The sequence below is a fragment of the Mastacembelus armatus genome, chromosome 19 (assembly GCF_900324485.2).
Source record: "Mastacembelus armatus chromosome 19, fMasArm1.2, whole genome shotgun sequence".
In the NCBI taxonomy this organism is placed as follows: Eukaryota; Metazoa; Chordata; class Actinopteri; order Synbranchiformes; family Mastacembelidae; genus Mastacembelus; species Mastacembelus armatus.
The window spans coordinates 11130442-11150350 of record NC_046651.1 but is presented as its reverse complement, the minus strand read 5'-3'; the positions used below and the strand labels follow the sequence as shown (position 1 = coordinate 11150350).

The 19909-nt window shown below is 40.6% G+C and overlaps 3 protein-coding genes across 8 annotated transcripts; all 3 read right to left on the bottom strand.

The window, feature by feature from the left end:
- Positions 1-446: 446 nt before the first annotated feature.
- On the bottom strand, positions 447-8394 carry smarcd2 (SWI/SNF related BAF chromatin remodeling complex subunit D2). Its single transcript, XM_026315401.2, has 13 exons — positions 7778-8394; positions 6722-6921; positions 5289-5331; positions 5083-5205; positions 4596-4715; positions 3841-3936; positions 3138-3239; positions 2870-3031; positions 2594-2691; positions 2324-2459; positions 2077-2199; positions 1701-1802; positions 447-1610 (listed from the first exon to the last, which is right to left on the bottom strand). Exons 1-13 carry the CDS (start codon positions 7928-7930, stop codon positions 1557-1559), a joined length of 1512 nt encoding a protein of 503 aa, XP_026171186.1. The 5' UTR covers positions 7931-8394; the 3' UTR covers positions 447-1556.
- A 608-nt stretch (positions 8395-9002) lies between these two features.
- On the bottom strand, positions 9003-12685 carry atxn7l3b (ataxin 7 like 3b). Of its 5 annotated transcripts, XR_003296174.2 has the most exons (10): positions 12515-12685; positions 11954-12001; positions 11689-11861; positions 11379-11511; positions 10967-11138; positions 10665-10765; positions 10522-10544; positions 10367-10412; positions 9667-10175; positions 9495-9517 (listed from the first exon to the last, which is right to left on the bottom strand). XR_003296174.2 is itself a non-coding variant. In XM_026315402.1 (9 exons), the coding sequence occupies exons 3-9, from the start codon at positions 11737-11739 to the stop codon at positions 10096-10098; spliced, it is 606 nt and encodes a 201-aa protein (XP_026171187.1). In that variant the 5' UTR covers positions 11740-11861; positions 11954-12001; positions 12515-12685; the 3' UTR covers positions 9003-10095. The 5 variants fall into 5 exon arrangements, 4 of the variants coding, with proteins under 4 accessions (XP_026171187.1, XP_026171190.1, XP_026171189.1 ...); XM_026315402.1 differs by having other exon boundaries at positions 9003-10175; XM_026315405.1 differs by having other exon boundaries at positions 9003-10175; positions 11689-11812.
- A 123-nt stretch (positions 12686-12808) lies between these two features.
- On the bottom strand, positions 12809-19781 carry LOC113135592 (nucleolar transcription factor 1-like). Of its 2 annotated transcripts, none has more exons than XM_026315739.1 (16): positions 19427-19781; positions 19118-19288; positions 18475-18552; positions 18091-18246; positions 17913-17977; positions 17759-17822; positions 17541-17590; positions 16922-17057; positions 16742-16783; positions 16600-16668; positions 16202-16263; positions 15925-16114; positions 15792-15839; positions 15631-15690; positions 13586-13651; positions 12809-13474 (listed from the first exon to the last, which is right to left on the bottom strand). In XM_026315739.1, the coding sequence occupies exons 2-16, from the start codon at positions 19190-19192 to the stop codon at positions 13427-13429; spliced, it is 1209 nt and encodes a 402-aa protein (XP_026171524.1). In that variant the 5' UTR covers positions 19193-19288; positions 19427-19781; the 3' UTR covers positions 12809-13426. The 2 variants fall into 2 exon arrangements, with proteins under 2 accessions (XP_026171524.1, XP_026171523.1); XM_026315738.1 differs by having other exon boundaries at positions 19113-19288; positions 19427-19772.
- Between the last annotated feature and the right edge of the window lie 128 nt (positions 19782-19909).

The window sequence follows — 19909 nt, the reverse complement described above, 5'->3', positions numbered from 1 at the left end:
TAAGACCAGTCATACTTTCTAAAACTGTTGCCCTCAGACGACGTCGAGCACATTACTCAGCCCTAACATGCACACCCACAGCAGTTTCTCTACTGTAGAGTCTGACTGGAGGCCTAAATCTTTAATATAATCAACTTCAGCCATAATAATCATTTTTTATAAAAACGTGGATATATTTTAAAATGAATACATCTAAAAAGACCCCAAAAGGACAATATCAAACATTTTTAAGTATATTTATTCTAAAAAAAAAATGCTCCAAATGTATAAAAGATAAAAGGCCTTTGATAGACAACATGCACACATTTTACAAAGAGGCTGTACAAAAAAATTTGCACACACATTACTCAAATTTTTAGTGCCTTCTTCATAAAAATTATGGCACATCGATATCAGTTAACATGGAATGTTCAAAGAAATTCTAGAGATCCTTGCACACAAAACCATAACAATATAGCAATTTTAATGAAAAGGTAACTCATGAAACTAGAAGCTGTACACAACAATTTTGTGCATTGTTTAGTTAACACACCTGCTTTCCTATAATTAATACCAGTTAACCTTCTTTGGAGGTATGGGTCATAAATGAAGAACCCTATGATCCAAAGAGCTTTCCACAGTTCCTATCCCTGGCATTAAAACAATGAAAACCCCCAAAACAAAAAGTATGTAAACATTCAAAAACTACAAAAAAAAAAGAGCTACTGATTTACAGCCGGACAGAGTGGACTGCTACCTGCTGTCCAAATAAGAAACTCAGTCTTTCCTAGAGTACAGCTTTCCTGGAATTCCTGGTTTCTCACATAGCAAAAAAATGCTTAATAGCAAACTATATTTTCACCGGTATAATAGCACCATAACCTGTATAATTATTGATGGTATAAAAAAAGCTTCTTATTAGGTGCTATCTAGGTCATATGACATCATGTGAATTCTTATATTAGATTCCTATATCAGATTTTGAAATATATCTATTTTTGATGTAAAGGAATTTTAATTATAGAGATATATATATATATATATATATATATATGTTAGAATTAAATGCTTAATGCTACCCGTGCCTCACAGTTCTTACTTTACTGAGATGCTACCAGACATCAGGTATTATTCTATATCTAAAAGTTATGGCTTTGAAATGTGACGGTAAACAGAGATCCTTTCAAAATTTAAAAAAAAAATAAATAAAAAATATAATGGTGGAAATCACCTAGTAAGCACCCATGCTTAAGATGTTTTAAGCATATTGTACCATAAAGAAAACATACTGTAAAAAAAGGCAAAGCTTATTTGAACAGGCTCAAAATGACAGAAAATGCAAGGCAAACATACTGCATTATTAACAATCACCAGTTTGGCCCCATATACTATACATTTATCTCTGGGAATGATAAAGATATGTATCCAACTTGGAAGCTGAACTTTTAAAACCATGTCAGCATGGATGGCTTTGCAAAAAAGCTTGTTTCTTCCCAAGCTAATTCCAATTTTAATTGAGAAGGCATTAACATTAAAGTGGAAACCTAAGTTGGCTATGGCTCCTCTGGAATATGTCTTTAGGTGAGTCGGATACCCAACACGTGCTCCAACTCCTGTCTTCTCTGCTGCACCTGAAACAAAGATGAAATTAGCGTCTGTGCAAAATAACACCACTCAAGCATGCACATTTTTCAGGAGTGCGCTAAACTCAAATTCCTTACTTTGGAGTAAATATATCTGCCCACTGCCTCTGGAACCCAGGGTGCATGGTAGAACTCAGTCCTCCTCTCCTCCTCTGGGTTTCCTGTCACATCTGTCATCAACTGTTGAAAAAGAAGGCAACATTGAACGTGTGAAACCACAGATTCATGCAGGAGATTAAGGTCATAGCTGTTAATTTTCCATATATTTACACTGCACATAAGAACATGTATACAGAAAGCTATGATGCAAAAGTTCTCCATAAGCTTTTTTAGAACAAAGCCCCAAAAAAACTTGAAAATACAATCGTACTGAATAATTCTACATGTAAAAGAAATAGCAGAATAAGTAATCCTACTACAGAGAAACCTGTCCATAGAGCTAAGGGATGTTTACCTTCAGATCTCTGCATTGGGACTTCAGCCAGTCCTGAATGAACTCCTGTGGATTATTGCTGAAGCTCAGCATAAAGTCTCGCTCGGTCTTCAGCTGGTTAATGTACTCAATTGTCTCATGGATCTACAGCGAATACAACCAGTACAACAATCAATATAACTCTTTAACCAACATTCTTTACTTTTATTGCCATTCTCCTAAAGTACCTGTGAGGTGCGGGTATCAGTGGTTGACTTGAAGTCCTTACCTTCATCTCCAGTGCAGCAATTTCCTGCTGGTTGGTTGTGGAGGAGAGGAAACTGTTCATTTGGCCTTTCAGTGGGTCATCCACCTCCACATCAATGTCATAACATGCTGTCTTCTTCTGATCTGTGGGGTCCACACTACACGGAGACACAAAGACACCAAGACACCATGATGGAGGTGGGATTGTAATACAAAAGGAAGAATTATGTTGACCTAAAGCCTTTCAATTCAGAACAGCACTAATGAAAGAGAGAGAAAATTATGCACATACCTAATGATGTGGTTTATAATGATGGGGTCAGGGTGCTGCAGCAGGCCTGCCAGTTTCATGGGAATCTCAGAGAACCTCATGCGAGGACAGCCAAAGATCTGAACAGCATTTAGTGTGAGAACAGTTTATGTTTAACAAACTAAAGGTAAAGTTTTGTGTCACATTGTCTTCCTGCAAGCATCTTTCTGAATTACATTTATGATTTCAATTAACAGATGCCCATAAATTACAAATCATGGTAAGTCCTCTATCATTTGATATAATGCAAAAAATTACCTGTCTGAAATAGCGGTTGCAGTTGATGTACTCCTTCTCATGGCTATCCTGCAGCTTGTTGTTCTTAATGTATAGCCAGAGAGCTTGCATGATGCTGGCCCGTGTCTGCGTGTGCACGCCCAGCAGACGAGCCAACCGTGGATCCAGTTTGTACTGAGGAGGCTGGGGGAAAAAAAAAAAACATAAATAAATAAAACATTAGTGGAAAGCATTTTGACTAAGTCATACCACCCAGAGGTGCAGCTGCTGGGGTGTATGCACACATTACCTGATGGTCGAGCATGAGCAGAAGGGTGCATTTGACATTCACGTCGCCGGGTCTTTTGACCTGGAAACCATCTGTTTCCTGAGTTGTGGGCATTCGATGCCACTGAAACATAAAGATAAGCAAGAATGATCAAAGTGGATTTATTTAAATTTTGAAATAAACAACTCATTCATGTTAGTCCGTGTGCTCAGCTCACTCTTTACTCCACCCTTACTTGTAGCTTGCATTTGTACATAGACACTAGATCTACCAGCAGACACATACTGCCAGTTCAGTAAATGATGCGTTCACTGTATCTTTAACAGCGGTTGCACCCATTACCACAAATATTTGCTTAGACCCCTGCTGTTATGTGGACCCCAGAATGTGTCTCTTTTCATGTTTGTTAAAAATATTGTAGTTACAATGAAATTTAAAAATGGTTGTTTTAAACCGGTCTGTGGGATGAATTCATACACAAGTTGCAAAAGTCTGTGGAACTAAACATTGAAACATATCTTCCAGATTCTCCCCACCCCCGACTGTCAAAAGCACTCAGAAAGGATGAGTTCCAAAGTTTTACAGATTCCAGCTGAACTCCACTTTTTAGCCAGAGCTGGAAACTCAACTAGGGCTTGTGACCCAACAGCAAGTTGAGAACATTTTGGTGTTAATTTGCCTAAAATGTTCATGAGCATCACATCCAGCGTTTGTGACATCATACCTCTACTAAATGGTTGTCGGGTCCATAGAGCTCTTTATCAAGCTCAATCACCAGGCTCTTGAAGAAAGATGAGAACTTCCTCTTCTGCTTGCCAGGCTAGGAATACAAATTGCACAAAAGAGTGTGAATAGGCAGAACAGTGAGACTGCTATCTATATCTTCTTACTGTGCTTTGTCAGGCTGTGCAGCTGCATTGTTTAGCTCTTACCACATTGGGGGGTGGGGGGTTGTTGGGGCTGTTACACCCCGCCCTCTCCCCAGCCCTATCAAAAGTCTGTTTGCACAACATGACCCCTTCTACTCCTTTTCTCACATCCCTCATCTTTTTCTGTTACTCCATGTAAAACTCCTACGCATGCCAAAGCCAATGAGGCAGAAAAAAAATGAACTGAAAAAGAAAAAGCAATCCTCCTTTATGTGGCCCAGATGACACAATGAGCTAGAACCGATGGAGGGAGGAGAGGCATGTCAGTTCATGGTATGTACCAGCTAGTGGTTTTAATTCCTTGTTTCAAAAGAGAACATGAGCTTGTGTGCGTGTGTGTCAAAAGAAGAGGGGTGGAGTGGAGAAAAGTTGCAAACACACATCTGGTTGCGTGGTCTGAGCCAAGGACACAGGCCAACCAGAGCTGAGTGACTGTGAAGTTTTCAGAAACTCTAAAACAGAGACTGAAATACTTGGAGTGAGACCACACTGACACAATTGTGAAACAGCGCAAGATGATTCAAATGTGATGACTGTTCTATTCACGTACTTCCTCCAGAAGTTTGCCCTCCACTCTCAGCTCCCAGGAGGACACCTTTTCTGCCTCCTCGCCCTCGGGCTTGCTGGGGGTGTACGTGTTGGAAATGTAGATCCTGAGCTTCCGTTTTTGCTGTGCCAGAGAAACAGGCAGATACATCAGTCTGAATTATTCTGAAGAGTGTTTCTTTAACAAAAGTGAACCATGGAAAAAGAGAATCCCATTAAGACTTCTTCAAACTGTGCTAAGAGTTCTCAGACAAGATACAAAAGCCATTCAGTCTGTTTCAGGCTTTCTGTGGGTGAGGGAGTCACAAAAAAAAAAAAAAAAACAAAACATATATATATCCTGCATTACTGTTGTGATGTAGCTAGGCTGTCACCCAATCAGCATGGACTAAAAACTTTTGGATTAAGAGTTTCACAGAGCATGAAGGCTTTATCTCAACATTTCCTTTTATTGCCCTAAAATGCGACAATGCACAGTCCTGAAATGATACCATAATGGGCTTCTTGATGGCCTCCTGAATCTCCATGCGCTTTCGGGCAATGGTCTGATCCAGCTTCCTCTCAAAGGCTAAGAGGTCCATGTAGGCCTGCGACTCTGGGACCAGGTCTCGGATCTAAAGAGCCAGCAGCACAATGTAAGTATTAAGGGTCTGCAGACATCCATCTAAGATGACTTAGGTCTTCAAAACATTCTTACCCTCTGTGGGAGAACCTTATCAGCCATCTTGCGTCTTTTTGCCCTAAGTCACACAGAAAAGATTCATTTCAAATTACTTTATATTGCACTATGTTGCCAATGTTTTCTAATCATTAACCATTTAACAAGATTAACAGAAATCCCTCATTTGATTATAAATTATTTGTGGAGGTTTGTGCAAAAGCAACATCTGGAAACTCTCCACTGACTCCCCTAAATGAGCACCTCAGGCTCCCACTCATCATTGCAAGTGACATCAAAAAGCTGTTTTGTTTTTTTAAATTAAATTACACAGTTCCCCCTCATTAAGACTCAATTCAATTCTGAAGCTCTTCAATGAGAATTTAGGTTGCTGCTTGTAGCCCTGAGGATCACTAATCACTCTATATGGGAAATTATGTTATGAGATAAACCCTTAGAAAGAAAAAACAAGAGGTTCTTTGTGAATTAAAATGTAAATGCTGCCACACATCAATGGTCACATTTGTGGGTGTGACGTCACTGAGTGGTTTAAGTAAAAAAAATATCCACTCTTGTCTGCTGCTTTGCAAGCAAAGGCCAGTCATGAGACACTCCTGCCCCCGTGTCTGCGTGATCTGAGCTGTGCTTTTAACAGTACAGCAACTTGACGACCTGACTCCAGAGAGAAAAACACCTCCTGGAATAAAGAGTGGTGTTGAGAGTGTTAGCCCAAACAGGCAAAATTAGCTACAAAATTGTGGAAAGCCATAACATGTGACGATATTACTAATGTGGAGTTCTCTATTCTGGTTTACTTTGAATGATAAACCAAATAATATGTCTTCCTGCATAGTTTATTTTGCATTTTTTAATTACTTAAACCTAAGATCCCTTCCTACTGTAGTTTCTGACCTTGATGAACGAAACATTATTGTTATGGCTTTAAAGCAAATAGCTATGAACTTGTGTCATGCAAAAGAGGAAAACTCAAAAATGTACTCTTACTCAGTATCATCACATCCAAAAGTAACAATACTAGAAAAATGTCTGAAGTGGCTTTACACCAGTTGTTTGTTCAGAAAAGTCAGAAAAAGTGGTTTTGTATCTACGCTATGTTATCGTTGTTACTCACTGCTGCTTTTAGTTTTTATTAAGAGGCTTGGCAAAACTTTAAACAATTTCTAAGTCAATCAACACAAAATCATCTATATAATCAATGTATCAAGTAATTTCCTAAGTAAAAAGGTCAAATAATTTCAAATTCTTCTCTAATGAAATGATCTGCTGCTTTTTTCGGTTTTATATTGTAGAAATATTGTACTGGTCAAGTCAAAGTCTCAGGCAGTGCCATTTCCTGATTTGGCCCCAGGCTGTCTTTGTCAACGAACTCTGACATTATTCCTGTTCTTCTCTTCTCCTTTTCTCTCTCTCTCTCTCTCTCACACACACACACACACATCTCCACACTTTACCCTCGCCTGAGGCCTCCTCCCAGAGCCTCTTGCTGCTGCTGTTGATGCTGATGAAGAAACCGCTTCCTCGAGATGTCCATGCTTGGAGGCCCCATGCCTGGCCGCATGGACATGTTCGCACCACTATAAGAGGGACCAGGTAGCTGACCACCCATTGATCCCATGGGACCTCCGAGTCTATTGGGTGGCATACCTGGACGCTAGAGAAAAAAGAGGGATGCTGAAGATGTTATTTAGAAAACACAAAAACACACTTGTGTAATAAACACATCAGACCTCTGGTGTATTTCCATTTTTACTAGTACATCTAGTTATTCAAGTTCACTATGTGTATGTAGATTTGATATATATATATATATATATATATATATATATATGTATAGTATGTGTATATACATAATGACTATTATACTCATGTTTCAGTCTTTATTTTGCTTTCCAATTCAGTTTAAGTCAGAAACACCCAGTTAATTAAAAGTATATCTGAACCCACAGACTCTAACTTCTAAACACAAGACAGCTGGAACAATGCATGTCAGCTAAAGACCGCATGGAGCTGAAGATGAGGGCTAACTGGGATAATATATGCAGGCAGAGCTCTGACAGATGGTGCTGATGATGAACTTACTTTTGTTTTCAAGCTAACTAGCAGGAGGCTAAGGGCAGCCACGTGACTTTCTCTTTCACACACGCACAACAAATAAAACACTGTTCTCTGACACCAGTTTTAATGAAACCTCCAAATATCTGAAGCAAACAATGACCAGTCACTATAAAAGACATATTAACAGTAGCATATTTGAATGTACTGGTGGTGTTAAGTAAATAACTTTCCCTCTTCAAATGCGGAAGTAGTGTCCACACCTTGATATTTACCATTGATGTGTTTTAAAGTTTTGTTGACTCATTTACCTGGAAACTTTAGTATAAACCCAAAACTCAGGGCTTCGAGTACTGTTAGAAATTAACTTTAAGAAGCCAAAATTTATGTCGCTCGATATCAATTTAATACCAGTTTTCCCTGTTTAAAAAGGAGAAATTAAACAGGAAACCAACCTGGTGATACTGGGGAGCGTTGTTCATGCTCCGGGGGTATCCCGCCGGAGTAGGCGGCATTCCTGGCATCCTCATGCCCGCTGCGTGCCCGACACTCATGGGGTTCACATTGGGATTCATCGGAAGACCCGTGAAGCTTCCTCTTGATGCCATCTTCTAGGTCCAGCGGTCAAAATTGATGGGAACTTCGGCGCAAAGACAACTCTAGAGGTCTGCTAAGTGGGTCCAGGTCCTCCGGTACCTGAGTGTGGTTCTGGTTTGACAGCTAACGGACTGTCAACAAAAAGCTAGCTAACGTTAGCTCGTCTCCTACCGTTTCAAGTTCCGGGATTCGCTTCAACCTACAACCGCCTGTTTTGTGGACACGAAGTAAAGACTGTCGTTTGGCATCTCCTCCCTTTCTCCTGAGGTCTGGACATGGCCGAGTAGCAGCGACTGCACCATGAGGCAAATTCAAAACATGATACCGCCTGATCTTGTGACAAACTGAGCGACCGAAGCCAAACCAAGTAGACCCCAAACTACCTACACTCAGCGCGAAATGCTGCCTTCACGGCTATCGGAAATTTGGATGTGACGTTTACTCCTAGCTAAACTTTAATCCTCTCGGCATAAAAAAGTTCAACCTAAAATTGCATCTTCATTTGTGTAATTTATGTGAATGGAAATCCTGTATTTTCTATTAGTGGCTTATACCTGATGCATAGTTTCCCTCTTCATTGTCTATATTACAACTAAAATGGCCAGAGTGGGAGTTAAGTGACTCCCAGGCTGGATTAACCTGTTAGGTAGCCTTCAGGCAAACAAGGCCTTGACACTAATCAGTTTTCATGTGCAGGAGTAACAGTCTTTAGCTCTAAAGCACAGGCAATGTCATTAGTACGTGGTGATTTGATTAGACACAACTGTATTTAGAAATATGCACTGAATGAGCACATTGTGGACTGAAAGGGGCCCTGTATTAAAGACATGAGATAATACAGGAACTCAGTTGAACCTGGGACTTTTAGTGCCCCTGGACTTGTGGTTGCATACACTCCGCAGGGTTTGCAGTCCTCACAGACCAGGCTGTGGTGGCAGAGGCAAAGACAGAACCATGTGTTTCAACAAAAGAAATGTTGAATGTACAAACATGTACATCCTTTAACTAAAAGCACCCACAAAATAACAGGACAGAGAAGTAGGACTTTTGGAAAATCAAAACGAAAGTAGCAAAACAGGCAGATGTATAAATATAATGAAAACCAAACAGGCCCTGACATCATTTGATCAACAGCATCCCCTGCTGGTTATTTGGATTTATATGCACAGTTGCTGCATGAGGTTTGTATATATCTATCAAAACCTTTAGTGCCTGGGAAGAGCTCAAGTTGACACAGGACAGGTAACAAATCATTTATTATGCTAGACAGATGAAACAAACTGAGCCATGATAGCAGCAATTCAACTATTGGAATATTTACACTATCACATCACACTAAGGATATATGTAACCCTTTACAATGTAAACACATGATATAAAGACATATTTGAATGCTAGAAAACAAGTTGCTCTATCCACCAAAACTGAAATAAAAAGAAACCTGCTTCCTGCAGCAAATACCTGCTTGTACAGTTATGGGTTCATTTACTGAACTTTTTTTTTTTTTTTTTTTTAAATTTTAAACAAGTTTCCACAGGCAAATGACAAACTGGGCTGCGTCTCTCTCACACACTGTATTTCACTGATGAACCATGAGCCTGGAAATGAATGTGAAACTTAAAGACAAACCATTAGTAATGATTGTCTTTGACATTATTTTGAAAAGAATGCGATCTTAAACGGGAAGGCAATAGAAGTACACCTAATGCCTGAACATTTGTGTATTATATAAAAAAATAAAACATACTGTATGTGCACACTGCCACTCTTCACGCAGCTGCCTCAGCTTGGCCACTGAATGAATTACACCACAATCTACTTCTGTGCAGTGAAATCGTATATGGTGATATTCATTATTTTGTAATCCAGCAAATACTTCCAAAACAAAAATCAACTGAACAAAAAGACAGAAAAACAAAACAAAAACAAATGAGTGTTGGTACAATGATTTTGTGAGGAAAAAAATAAATCTGTCAAGTATACAGAGGGAGGTCTAGACTGCTTCTGCAGAGCAGCAAACACCATTAATGTCACCTCTAACATCAATGTCCGTTGATTTCACAACATAAAGAAAGGTGAAGTCTTAATTGGTCTTCCTGTGTGTGTGTGCGTCTCGTGGGCATGGGGACACACGTGATGGTAATCGAACGTGTGTGTGGGTTTGCAGCCAAGTGTTTTATTGAGGGAATGCCTCATCTTTCATCAGCATGCGTGGACTCTCCTGGTTGTCCATGCGACGTCTAGGACCCATCATGCCTGTGGAAAGGAACAGAGCCATGTGTTTCGTTTACTACTAGTTTTGCAAATGCACAAAATTCTCCCTTGATGCAATGCTGAAATCAGACGACATATATGGATAGAAAAAGTGTTGGGATTTACTGCTTCATATTAAAAACAAACACTACACTAAGCAAGAGCCAAGAAGAAATTCAGAAATTTTGACTTACTGCTCTTATGCTTGAATGATTTGGATCTTCTGGGTGAATTTGGATTCTAAAGGGGAAAAAGAAAAAAAAAATACTTCAGTGTTTCAAGGATCAAAACAGTATCTCCCCTTTTTCTACTGATCAGTGAAGTTTTTATAAAAAAAAATCAACTGTACCTTGTCAGATTTCCTTTTTTTGGCTGGAAAAGAGACATCAACGTTTAGGTTAAAGACATTTTTTTGTAGTTTCGTATGTGCCCAACATCTTTAGAGGTTTATGACAGCACAGTAAAGAGGTTAAAGAAGTATCCGCACATTACCTTTCTTCTCTGCCCCATAAGACCAGTCATTATCATTGACGTCATCATTGTCCTCCTGGTCACTCTCTGACTTGTTGTTGGTGTTGTTACCAGTGACTATTCTGCAAAAAGAGAAGAGCCATGACACACAGAATGACTCAGCATTACTCAATATAAAAAAAATATTTTTTTATTTTCTGCCTACCTGATGCATAATAGAAACCCTAAGTACCAAAACACATACAGTTATAGTTCATTATACTGAAAAAAGAAGATAATACCAGTTTTAACAGGTAGGCTGGTTAGCTGTTTTACTGTCATACCTGCGGTTGGCTATGCGGCTGCTGTTGCGCCCCATCCCCAGGCATTTCTCCAGGTGTGGGGCAAAACGTGAGGCTGCAATGCTCCTGCTGCAGTTGGGACAAACACACTCTTTGTTTTTCCACTGGTTGTACACCTGGCCAAAAACATCCAATCCCGGCTGGTCCACAATTTCTGGGCATTTAAAATGAAAAGTCATAAGAGCATTCAGTCAGTGTTTCCTTCATAATCTAATGGTTTGAGAACAACAAGGGAAATGAAAATATCTACCTGCAGTTTAGATCCATTTAATTTGTCATGTCTTGTGTTATCTGTTGTTATTAATGTGAGTTCTCTCAACTTTTAGCTACAATACAGTAGCATCCACATACTTCATCTTCATTTCATTAGGGGAGAGGAAGTCTTTTTGCTCACCGAAGTCCCTCATGCTTTCTTGGTCCGTCTCATCCAGGAAAAAATAGCCCTGCTTGACTGCCCGGTGGACCTCGAAGCAAAGACCCAGGCATGCATCCTCCACCAGGTCAGACAGGATGTCCTGAGCTAGGCCCTGGGAGGGAAGGATCAGGAAACAGACACAGGTCAGGTCATACAGGGATGTATTTGTGTGTGTTACCACTGTCTGCACAGTGTGTCTGTAGATGCAGCGTGCATCATGGCTGCTTGAAGCATCATATTATTATTATTATTATTATTATCATCATTAAGGAGACTTGCTCTAATGTACCTCCAGCTTGCTGTTGTCCAGGCTGGACATTGAAACCTCCTCCATTTTCATTTGCCAGAACTACCAGATGAGCCGACACTGCTGTGGTCATGCTGTAGCTCAGCAAGCATTGGCCAGATCAGGGCTGCAGCAGGGGAGGGGACACACAGTTAGCAGCACGGTGGCATTAGATCCTATGGAAAAACAATGAGTGAAAAAAACAAACAAACGAACAAAACAACAACAACAAAAATCAGTGTTATGGTCAACATGTGCAGCTACTTACAACTTCACGCTGAACACTGCCCAGGGAGTCACTTCCCACCTTTATAACCTAGGAACAACACAAAGCACAATAACTTGTTGGTGCAGCCTCAACAAACGCAGACGCAGTTGGGTCATCCAGCACCAAGCTGCAGGTCCGAGCATTACTGACTAGTGAAGGTAGCTTAGCCCACACGTCGCTGAGGAAAACAAAGAGCGTGGCTATGAATAGGCTGCAGGAACTGAAAATACCAAGAGGCACCAGCGGATCAGCGGTGGCTCCAACTCCGAGGTTCACACCGAAAACTGTAGACTAGTCTCAGGGAAGACGGGATAAATAGCAGCGGTGTGACCCGTCGGTGTGGGACTGTGTGGTTTTGCTGTAGAAGAGATATATTTGACTACAGCGAGGCTCGTCCACGACCCCGCACACGGCTGCTGCACTGCGGCTGTGCGCCCTCTCGGCTCCCCGCAAAAAAACCGTGACCGAGGGGGAAACGACGCCCCGGATCGTAGCAGAAAAGTCTTTCAACCGGCGATATCCCACTCACGGACGCGCAGATTTCTAATTGTGTTTATTTACCTATTTCGACAGGCATCCATCTTTACATCACTGGGATCAGACAGTAGCAATCGATCGCTACACCACGACTTCCCACCCGGCGCTTCCTCCGCTGCACTGGATCCTCTCACCCTGCTCCACAACTCAGAGGCTTTATCATCCAGGCCGGGATGCGACTACATGCTGTTTAGACTGGGCTTTTGTTTGCATGTGTTGTAGTCATCATAAAGGACTGTGTTTTGAACCCTGGTGTGGTTGTTGTGTGGGTTTTTTTTTTTTTTTTAAACTTTACTGCATCACGCAACACAAGATGAATCAGGTCTTTATATAACGTGTTTATTAGAGACATCTCTGCTTTGTGGGATTTGCAAACAGCAACAATGAGCGAACAGGTTTGTACAAATGACAATGTAAATTCTTTTGAGCAAAACAAGTAGCCCACAAATAACATTGTTTTGTTCCCAGCAAATATATATATATATATATATATATATACTTTTTTATATATATATATAAAAAAGTCAGACAAGCTGAATGTCTGCCAGTAAACGTTCCTCCTCGTGGGGATTTCTCTCTTAAATAACTTTATACATATTATGGGATGTCAGGGTGTGAGAAATTTGCTTTTGGGGGCCCCTGGGCAAAAACGCAATGCTGGGTCCCTATGAACACTCCCTGGTTGTGTGAGCAGCCTGACCAGTATTCCTAAGGCTGGTTGTTACACTCATTTGGGAATATGCAGCATTTGAAAACAGGACCACACAAACCAGCGGTCACACAGGAGGAAACCTGGTGCTTTCTGGGTCCCATGGAAGTCTGTGGTCCTTGGGCACTTTTGCAAGGCTGGATCACGAAGAGACACCAACACTCCAGCCAATACAACCACCATACAGTTCACATGTGTGATGCTTCTGCTGTCCATCTTATAACCATCTAATACATCTCAAACGTGATGTCACCGTTTTCTTCTTCCTCCTCATCCTGTGGATAAACAGTTGACATTTATAACATCTGGATGCAAATTTTCAAATGTTGACACCAAAAGTTAAAAAAAAAAAAAAAAAAAAAGTTTTTATTTTCTAATTTTCTAACCTCATTGGAGTCCATGTTGTCTTCTTCATCACTGCTGCTGATCTCGATGTCTTCATCTTCTGAATCCTAAGTGACATAGAATCAACGTGGATTTAAAATACTGCTTTTTGTGTTAAGTGTTACATACAGTGGGTACGGAAAGTATTCAGACCCCTTTAAATTTTTCACTCTTTGTGTCATTGCAGCCATTTGCCAAAATCCAAAAAGTTCATTTTATTTCTCATTAATGTACACTCAGCACCCCATCTTGACAGAAAAAAACAGAAATGTAGACATTTTTGCAAATTTATTAAAAAAGAAAAACTGAAATATCACATGGTCATAAGTATTCAGACCCTTTGCAGTGACACTCATATTTAACTCACATGCTGTCCATTTCTTCTGATCCTCCTTGAGATGGTTCTGCTCCTTCATTGGAGTCCAGCTGTGTTTCATTAAACTGATTGGACTTGATTAGGAAAGGCACACACCTGTCTATATAAGACCTTACAGCTCACAGTGCATGTCAGAGCAAATGAGAATCATGAGGTCGAAGGAACTGCCCAAGGAGCTCAGAGACAGAATTGTGGCAAGGCTCAGATCTGGCCAAGGTTACAAAAGAATTGCAATCTGCAGCACTCAAGGTTCCTAAGAGCACAGTGGCCTCCATAATCCTCAAATGGAAAAGGTTTGGGACGACCAGAACTCTTCCTAGACCTGGCCGTCCAGCCAAACTGAGCAATCGTGGGAGAAGAGCCTTGGTGAGAGAGGTAAAGAAGAACCCAAAGATCACTGTGGCTGAGCTCCAGAGATGCAGTAGGGAGATGGGAGAAAGTTCCACAAAGTCAACTATCACTGCAGCCCTCCACCAGTTCGGGCTTTATGGCAGAGTGGCCCGACAGAAGCCTCTCCTCAGAGCAAGACACATGAAAGCCTGCATAGAGTTTGCCAAAAAACACATGAAGGACTGCCAGACTATGAGAAATAAGATTCTCTGGTCTGATGAGACCAAGATTGAACTTTTTGGCGTTAATTCTAAGCGGTATGTGTGGAGAAAACCAGGCACTGCTCATCACCTGCCCAATACAATCCCTACAGTGAAACATGGTGGTGGGAGCATCATGTTGTGGGGGTGTTTTTCAGCTGCAGTGACAGGACGACTGGTTGCAATTGAAGGAAAGATGAATGTGGCCAAGTCCAGAGATATCCTGGAGGAAAACCTCTTCCAGAGTGGTCAGGACCTCAGACTGGGCCGAAGGTTCACCTTTCAACAGGACAATGACCCTAAGCACACAGCTAAAATAACAAAGGAGTGGCTTCGGAACAACTCTGTGACCGTTCTTGACTGGCCCAGCCAGAGCCCTGACCTAAACCCAATTGAGCATCTCTGGAGAGACCTGAAAATGGCTGTCCACCAACGTTCACCATCCAACCTGACAGAACTGGAGAGGATCTGCAAGGAAGAATGGCAGAGGATCCCCAAATCCAGGTGTGAGACACTTGTTGCATCATTCCCAAGAAGACTCATGGCTGTACTAGCTCAAAGGGTGCTTCTACTCAATACTGAGCACAGGGTCTGAATACTTATGACCATGTGATATTTCAGTTTTTCTTTTTTAATAAATTTGCAAAAATGTCTACACTTCTGTTTTTTTCTGTCAAGATGGGGTGCTGAGTGTACATTAATGAGAAATAACATGAACTTTTTTGATTTTGGCAAATGGCTGCAATGACACCAAGAGTGAAACATTTAAAGGGGTCTGAATACTTTCCGTACCCACTATAAAACAAATCTTCTAATTCTAAGATTTATATTGGATCACTGCTTTTGTAAATACCCATGTCTACCTTAATTTAATCTCATAATTAAATGACACTGTTAATGTTCCAATAAGCATTAGAATAAAAAAATCTTTACAGTTCTGAAAGACTTCAAATCAAGTGTATTTACTTTAAACTTCCCTACACGAAAGCATTTTCTACCAAAGAGCTTTGGTCACATTATGTATATTAGGTTGGGGGTAAGTGTGTTACTTCATATATATTGTATCAACACTTCAACTTACTGATGGTTTATACAGGTATGGTTCTTCTTTGAGGGTTGGGGCCTCTAGGTACCGGCATTTCTGCAAACACATGAATTTAAGACTAACAATGTTACAAAAGAATTACTAAAAATGTAGAAAGAGAAATTTAATTGGATACTTAAATTTTAGTAAGTGCTTACACGCGGGTTACATTTCCGATATTCCTTCTGCTGTGCTGCTGTCAATGTCTGAGGAATGAAAAAGGTTCCAATTCTAGGTAAATAATAAATAAATAATATTCCCTAAAAAATATTAGGAGAATATTCTTTATACCTTAAACCAGTTCTGCAATTCTGTGGAATATTTTTCGAAGTTTTCATGTACTTTCTCTTTGTAGTATTCCTTCTCCCTCTGGGAGAGGACCTGCCACATTTGGCTGACCTTGGTGAAACGTTCCTTTGCATTTGGGAATTTCTCCTTAAGGAGTTCCATTTGATTTTTAAAGAAAATGATATTACCACACCTGTGGGAAAAATAAAAATCTGGTTTGTTTTCAGAAAAACGATTTGATTTGCTTTGAATACTAGTACTCGTGTCTGATGTTGCTCACCGAGATGGCATCTTAGGCTCTCCAGGAAGTTGCTGCAGAATCTTCACTTTTCGATTAATGCTCTGCACATTAATGACAAAAGTTGGATGTACATGAGGAGACCAATGCGGTGTGGTCAAGTCAAGAGTGCACAAACAATTCGCACTGAGTAAAAGCTGCTGTTTTTACGAGACACAGTGAAAAAGACAATGAAGCACTGAACAGGAAAGGCAAGCAAACCGAATCAAAGGAACATTCCCCAAATATCTCACAAAATCCCTCAACTAAGTGTTAAAACAACTTTTTTCCTGTGTCAAAATTTCAATATCTTTATTAATATGACACAATGAGATTTGACAGCCGATCTGCATGCACTCAAACTAGCAGATTTATGCTGCAACAATAAAATGACTTCTCACCTTACGCCCTTTAAATCTCTTGATGCCATTCTCACTCAGGATCTGCTGCTGCTCCTCCTTAGCAAAACCCTAAGGAAGTGAAGCACAAACATCAGGACAAGCCCGTTAGCATCAGCTCAGTGCTGCAGCCTTAGTTACTTACCTTCAGATATTCATTCAGCTTCACCTCGTACTCTCTCCTCAACTGTAAGAAAAGAAACAAAGCACTGTAGTTTTATTTCAACTTGTCCTCTACTGTTCCATATGATAATAATCTTGATTTGACGAAGAAGTTATTTGTGGCATCGTCACCTTTATGAAAACAGTTTTTGTGTGTTCCTACCTTTCTGCAGTGGATATTGTACTCGTTCCTCTGTGTCTTGGTCAGATCTCGCCAGCGCTGGGCCCACTCACTCACATAGCTGGAGACGCCCGCCATGGACGACCGCTGCTCTTTGCAGAACAGCATGTAGCCGTTCCTAAATGCACACACACATCCAAACATGTGCTCAGCTGCCAGTGAATTAACTGTCTGCATCCTAGCATGGCTTCACTTCATTTACCCAAATTTAGCAGCACTGTGTGTGTTTGAACTGGATAGGAGTGGTCTGCACTCCATCTAATGTTAATCATTAACATTAACAGTCTGTTTCGATTGTGTTTTGATTATTAGCTGACATCATAGCTGCAGACTCATGCTGCCTCCATTGGATTTAAGTGCATTTCTCTATTATACAATGTGAGCAGTCAATAAGAGCCATTACAGAGTTAGTAATCTGGTAGCATAATGGCACAGTGCAAGAATAATAACTCAGACATGATTCGCCAAGACAACTCCCTTTTCTTTGGATGCCCAAGGAAAAAGCTGCAAGATGCTGCTCTGTGAATATATAACAAGACAATACAAGAGATTGTGAAAGTTTAATTCCAGTCACTGTAACTGTAGAATGTGTGTCACTTACAAAGGAGGCTTGGGAGGCAAACCTTCTGCATCTTCAGCACAGTGTTGATTCTGCAGTAACAAGTGGAGTTACATAAATGAGTCAAGATTAAGAACACTCCCAGTAGTGCAATCAAATGTGTAAATATGAAGCAATATATATCATTTTTATAGTTACAGGTATTTTTGAAAATCAAACATAAGCCTAGTGCCCCATGCAAACACTAACTGGCTGCTTACTTCTGAAGTGTCTACAGAGACCTCTTCCCTCTGTTGGGAGGTCCTGGGTTTACACCACTGGTTCCTGAAAGACAAAGAATTTGCTTGACACTTGACTCACATTGGCTTCTGGGCAAAATCAAGTTAACACTGTGAAATATGTGGCTTTATTTACTTGAGTTCGAGCTTCCTTTTCTTGTATTCTTGAGTTACAAGCTGGGATTTCTCCACATACTGAACCTGTAATGTTTTTTTTAGGAAAATATTAGTATGCCATTGGGTAAAAATGAGGCCTAAGACAACACAAAAGACATGAACCACTGTTTTAAGAGTCGCCTCTCACTGACCCTTACCTTCTCTTCATCTGAGAGCATCTTGTACTTCTTGGCTAACAACCCAAACAGCTTTCGATGGTTCAGTTCTGGGTGCTGCTCACGAGCCATGGCCCAGTTCTCTTCATAAAATATGGCATTTGGAGGGGTGGGTTTCTTTGGGAGCTCTGGGTGGGACTGTAGGAAAAAGTGCTTATTGTAAATTCACAGAATAAAATGTGGTATTTCTGGATAGCTGTAGCTCAGATGAGTTCACCACAGAGTGCATTGTAGAACCAGCAAACCAATAACAATGCTATACAACTGACAGGCAAGACAAATTGCAGGAAAATAGCATACACAATATTTAAAATATAACCTTGTACAGTTCAGTGTTTATCTAAAGCTTAGTGGTGATGTGCTTACCATAATGCTCCGGACTGGATCTGAAAGGACTTCTTCAGCTTCAGCAATGAGTTCTGTGAGGGACCGGATCTTGCGCATCTGTGCAACAAGGATATAACACTGCACTAACAAAATGTCTAAGATTTTTCAGTCTTAAAGGAACATTTCAAAATTCAAAACACAAAGTTCTGAAAATCTCACCACAGCTGTTATAATGTAATAATAATAAACACATATGTTAATATGTTAAAGGCAGAATTTATGGCAGCACTGTCGTATTAATGTGCAATAAATTGTACAGGTACACCAAATAAAGTGGCCACTGAGCGTATATTATATCAAAATATAATAATACCCTGTAGCTGATGGTGACCTGACAATATGGATCCATTCATGCTGCTTATTAGATTAGATATTCTGTGATTGGATGTTAAGATTGCTATTTGGTTGACAGCACAGAGAAGAAGAGAGGCCAGTGATGGAAACAAGGGGAGAGAGAAGGGTTTGTGTTGGCAGAGAGTATAAGGCCTCTATAAATGTCCTTGGAGGCTGAGCACCCCTAAAAGTCTGATACTACAATCAATTAATACATTATGTATTATGTACATTATGTTGTCTGTATTATTAATACAGACAACGTGTGTTAAAATGTGACTCACCTTACGCAAAATCTGTGTCCACTTTTCCTGGCAGGCCTCAGGGGAGAAAGGGGGGAAAGCCACTTTACTCCAGTCCACATGTTTAAGCGTTTTGGTATAAGCGCTCTGTCTGTCGCTTTTTGGGATGCTGCTCTTCAATGCAGCAAAAAGCTTCCGGAGGTTTTCCTTAGTCCACCCTGTAATCAAAGCACGAGGCCAGAAAAGACGTGCAAATATCAAACAGCAAGTGACAAGCACCATGTGAAGGAAATCCCAGCTAAGTCTGAGTGGTTCATGTAACAGGTTATTGAGACTGTTTATTAAATGATACCCACCCGATTCTTCTGTCCTCATTTCATGCTCGCTCATTTTCCACTGAAACGTGTTGGTGTATCAGCTGGTGGAGCTCAATCCACGTGGCTCAGGAGGATACATTAGTTATTAATTCTCTACGAGCTAACGATATTTAAACACAGGATCTATTCACTGACTAACGCTGGAGCACCTACTTTCATTTGCAGGACGAAAATCCACATGGTACAGAAAGTCTAAGGTTGTTTACAGCAGTCTCCCTCCATGTCTAGTGGGCGGGGCGCTGCCCCCAGAGAAACCAATCGCAGACGAGCATCTGGGAGCGTCACCCAGAAATTAGAAGAAAACAGCCAATGAGCGTACGGCTTTTGTTCTTCTTTGTGTTTATTGTGGCGCTCAGGTTTCACAGAGCAGCGCTGAGGTTGCAGGGCGTCACCTGTTGAGCCGGAGGTCACAGAATCGTGTTATTAAATCATTTAAATATTGATTATAGGAGATAATAAATA

Excerpts from the sequence above, each read along its gene's own strand:
- smarcd2 (XM_026315401.2), bottom strand. The coding sequence starts at position 7,930 with ATGGCATCAAGAGGAAGCTTCACGGGTCTTCCGATGAATCCCAATGTG. Across the intron at positions 2,200-2,323 it reads TTGCTGCACTGGAGATGAAG|ATCCATGAGACAATTGAGTA; the intron begins GTAAGGACTTCA and ends TATTCGCTGTAG. Across the intron at positions 1,611-1,700 it reads GCAGATATATTTACTCCAAA|GTGCAGCAGAGAAGACAGGA; the intron begins GTAAGGAATTTG and ends TCTTTGTTTCAG.
- atxn7l3b (XM_026315402.1), bottom strand. The coding sequence starts at position 11,739 with ATGAAAATGGAGGAGGTTTCAATGTCCAGCCTGGACAACAGCAAGCTG. Across the intron at positions 11,139-11,378 it reads AGAAAGCATGAGGGACTTCG|AAATTGTGGACCAGCCGGGA; the intron begins GTGAGCAAAAAG and ends TTAAATGCCCAG. Across the intron at positions 10,176-10,366 it reads ATCATTCAAGCATAAGAGCA|GCATGATGGGTCCTAGACGT; the intron begins GTAAGTCAAAAT and ends TCCTTTCCACAG.
- LOC113135592 (XM_026315738.1), bottom strand. The coding sequence starts at position 19,460 with ATGAGCGAGCATGAAATGAGGACAGAAGAATCGG. Across the intron at positions 17,823-17,912 it reads AAAAGGAAGCTCGAACTCAA|GAACCAGTGGTGTAAACCCA; the intron begins GTAAATAAAGCC and ends TTTGTCTTTCAG. Across the intron at positions 15,691-15,791 it reads ATCGGAAATGTAACCCGCGT|AAATGCCGGTACCTAGAGGC; the intron begins GTAAGCACTTAC and ends ATGTGTTTGCAG.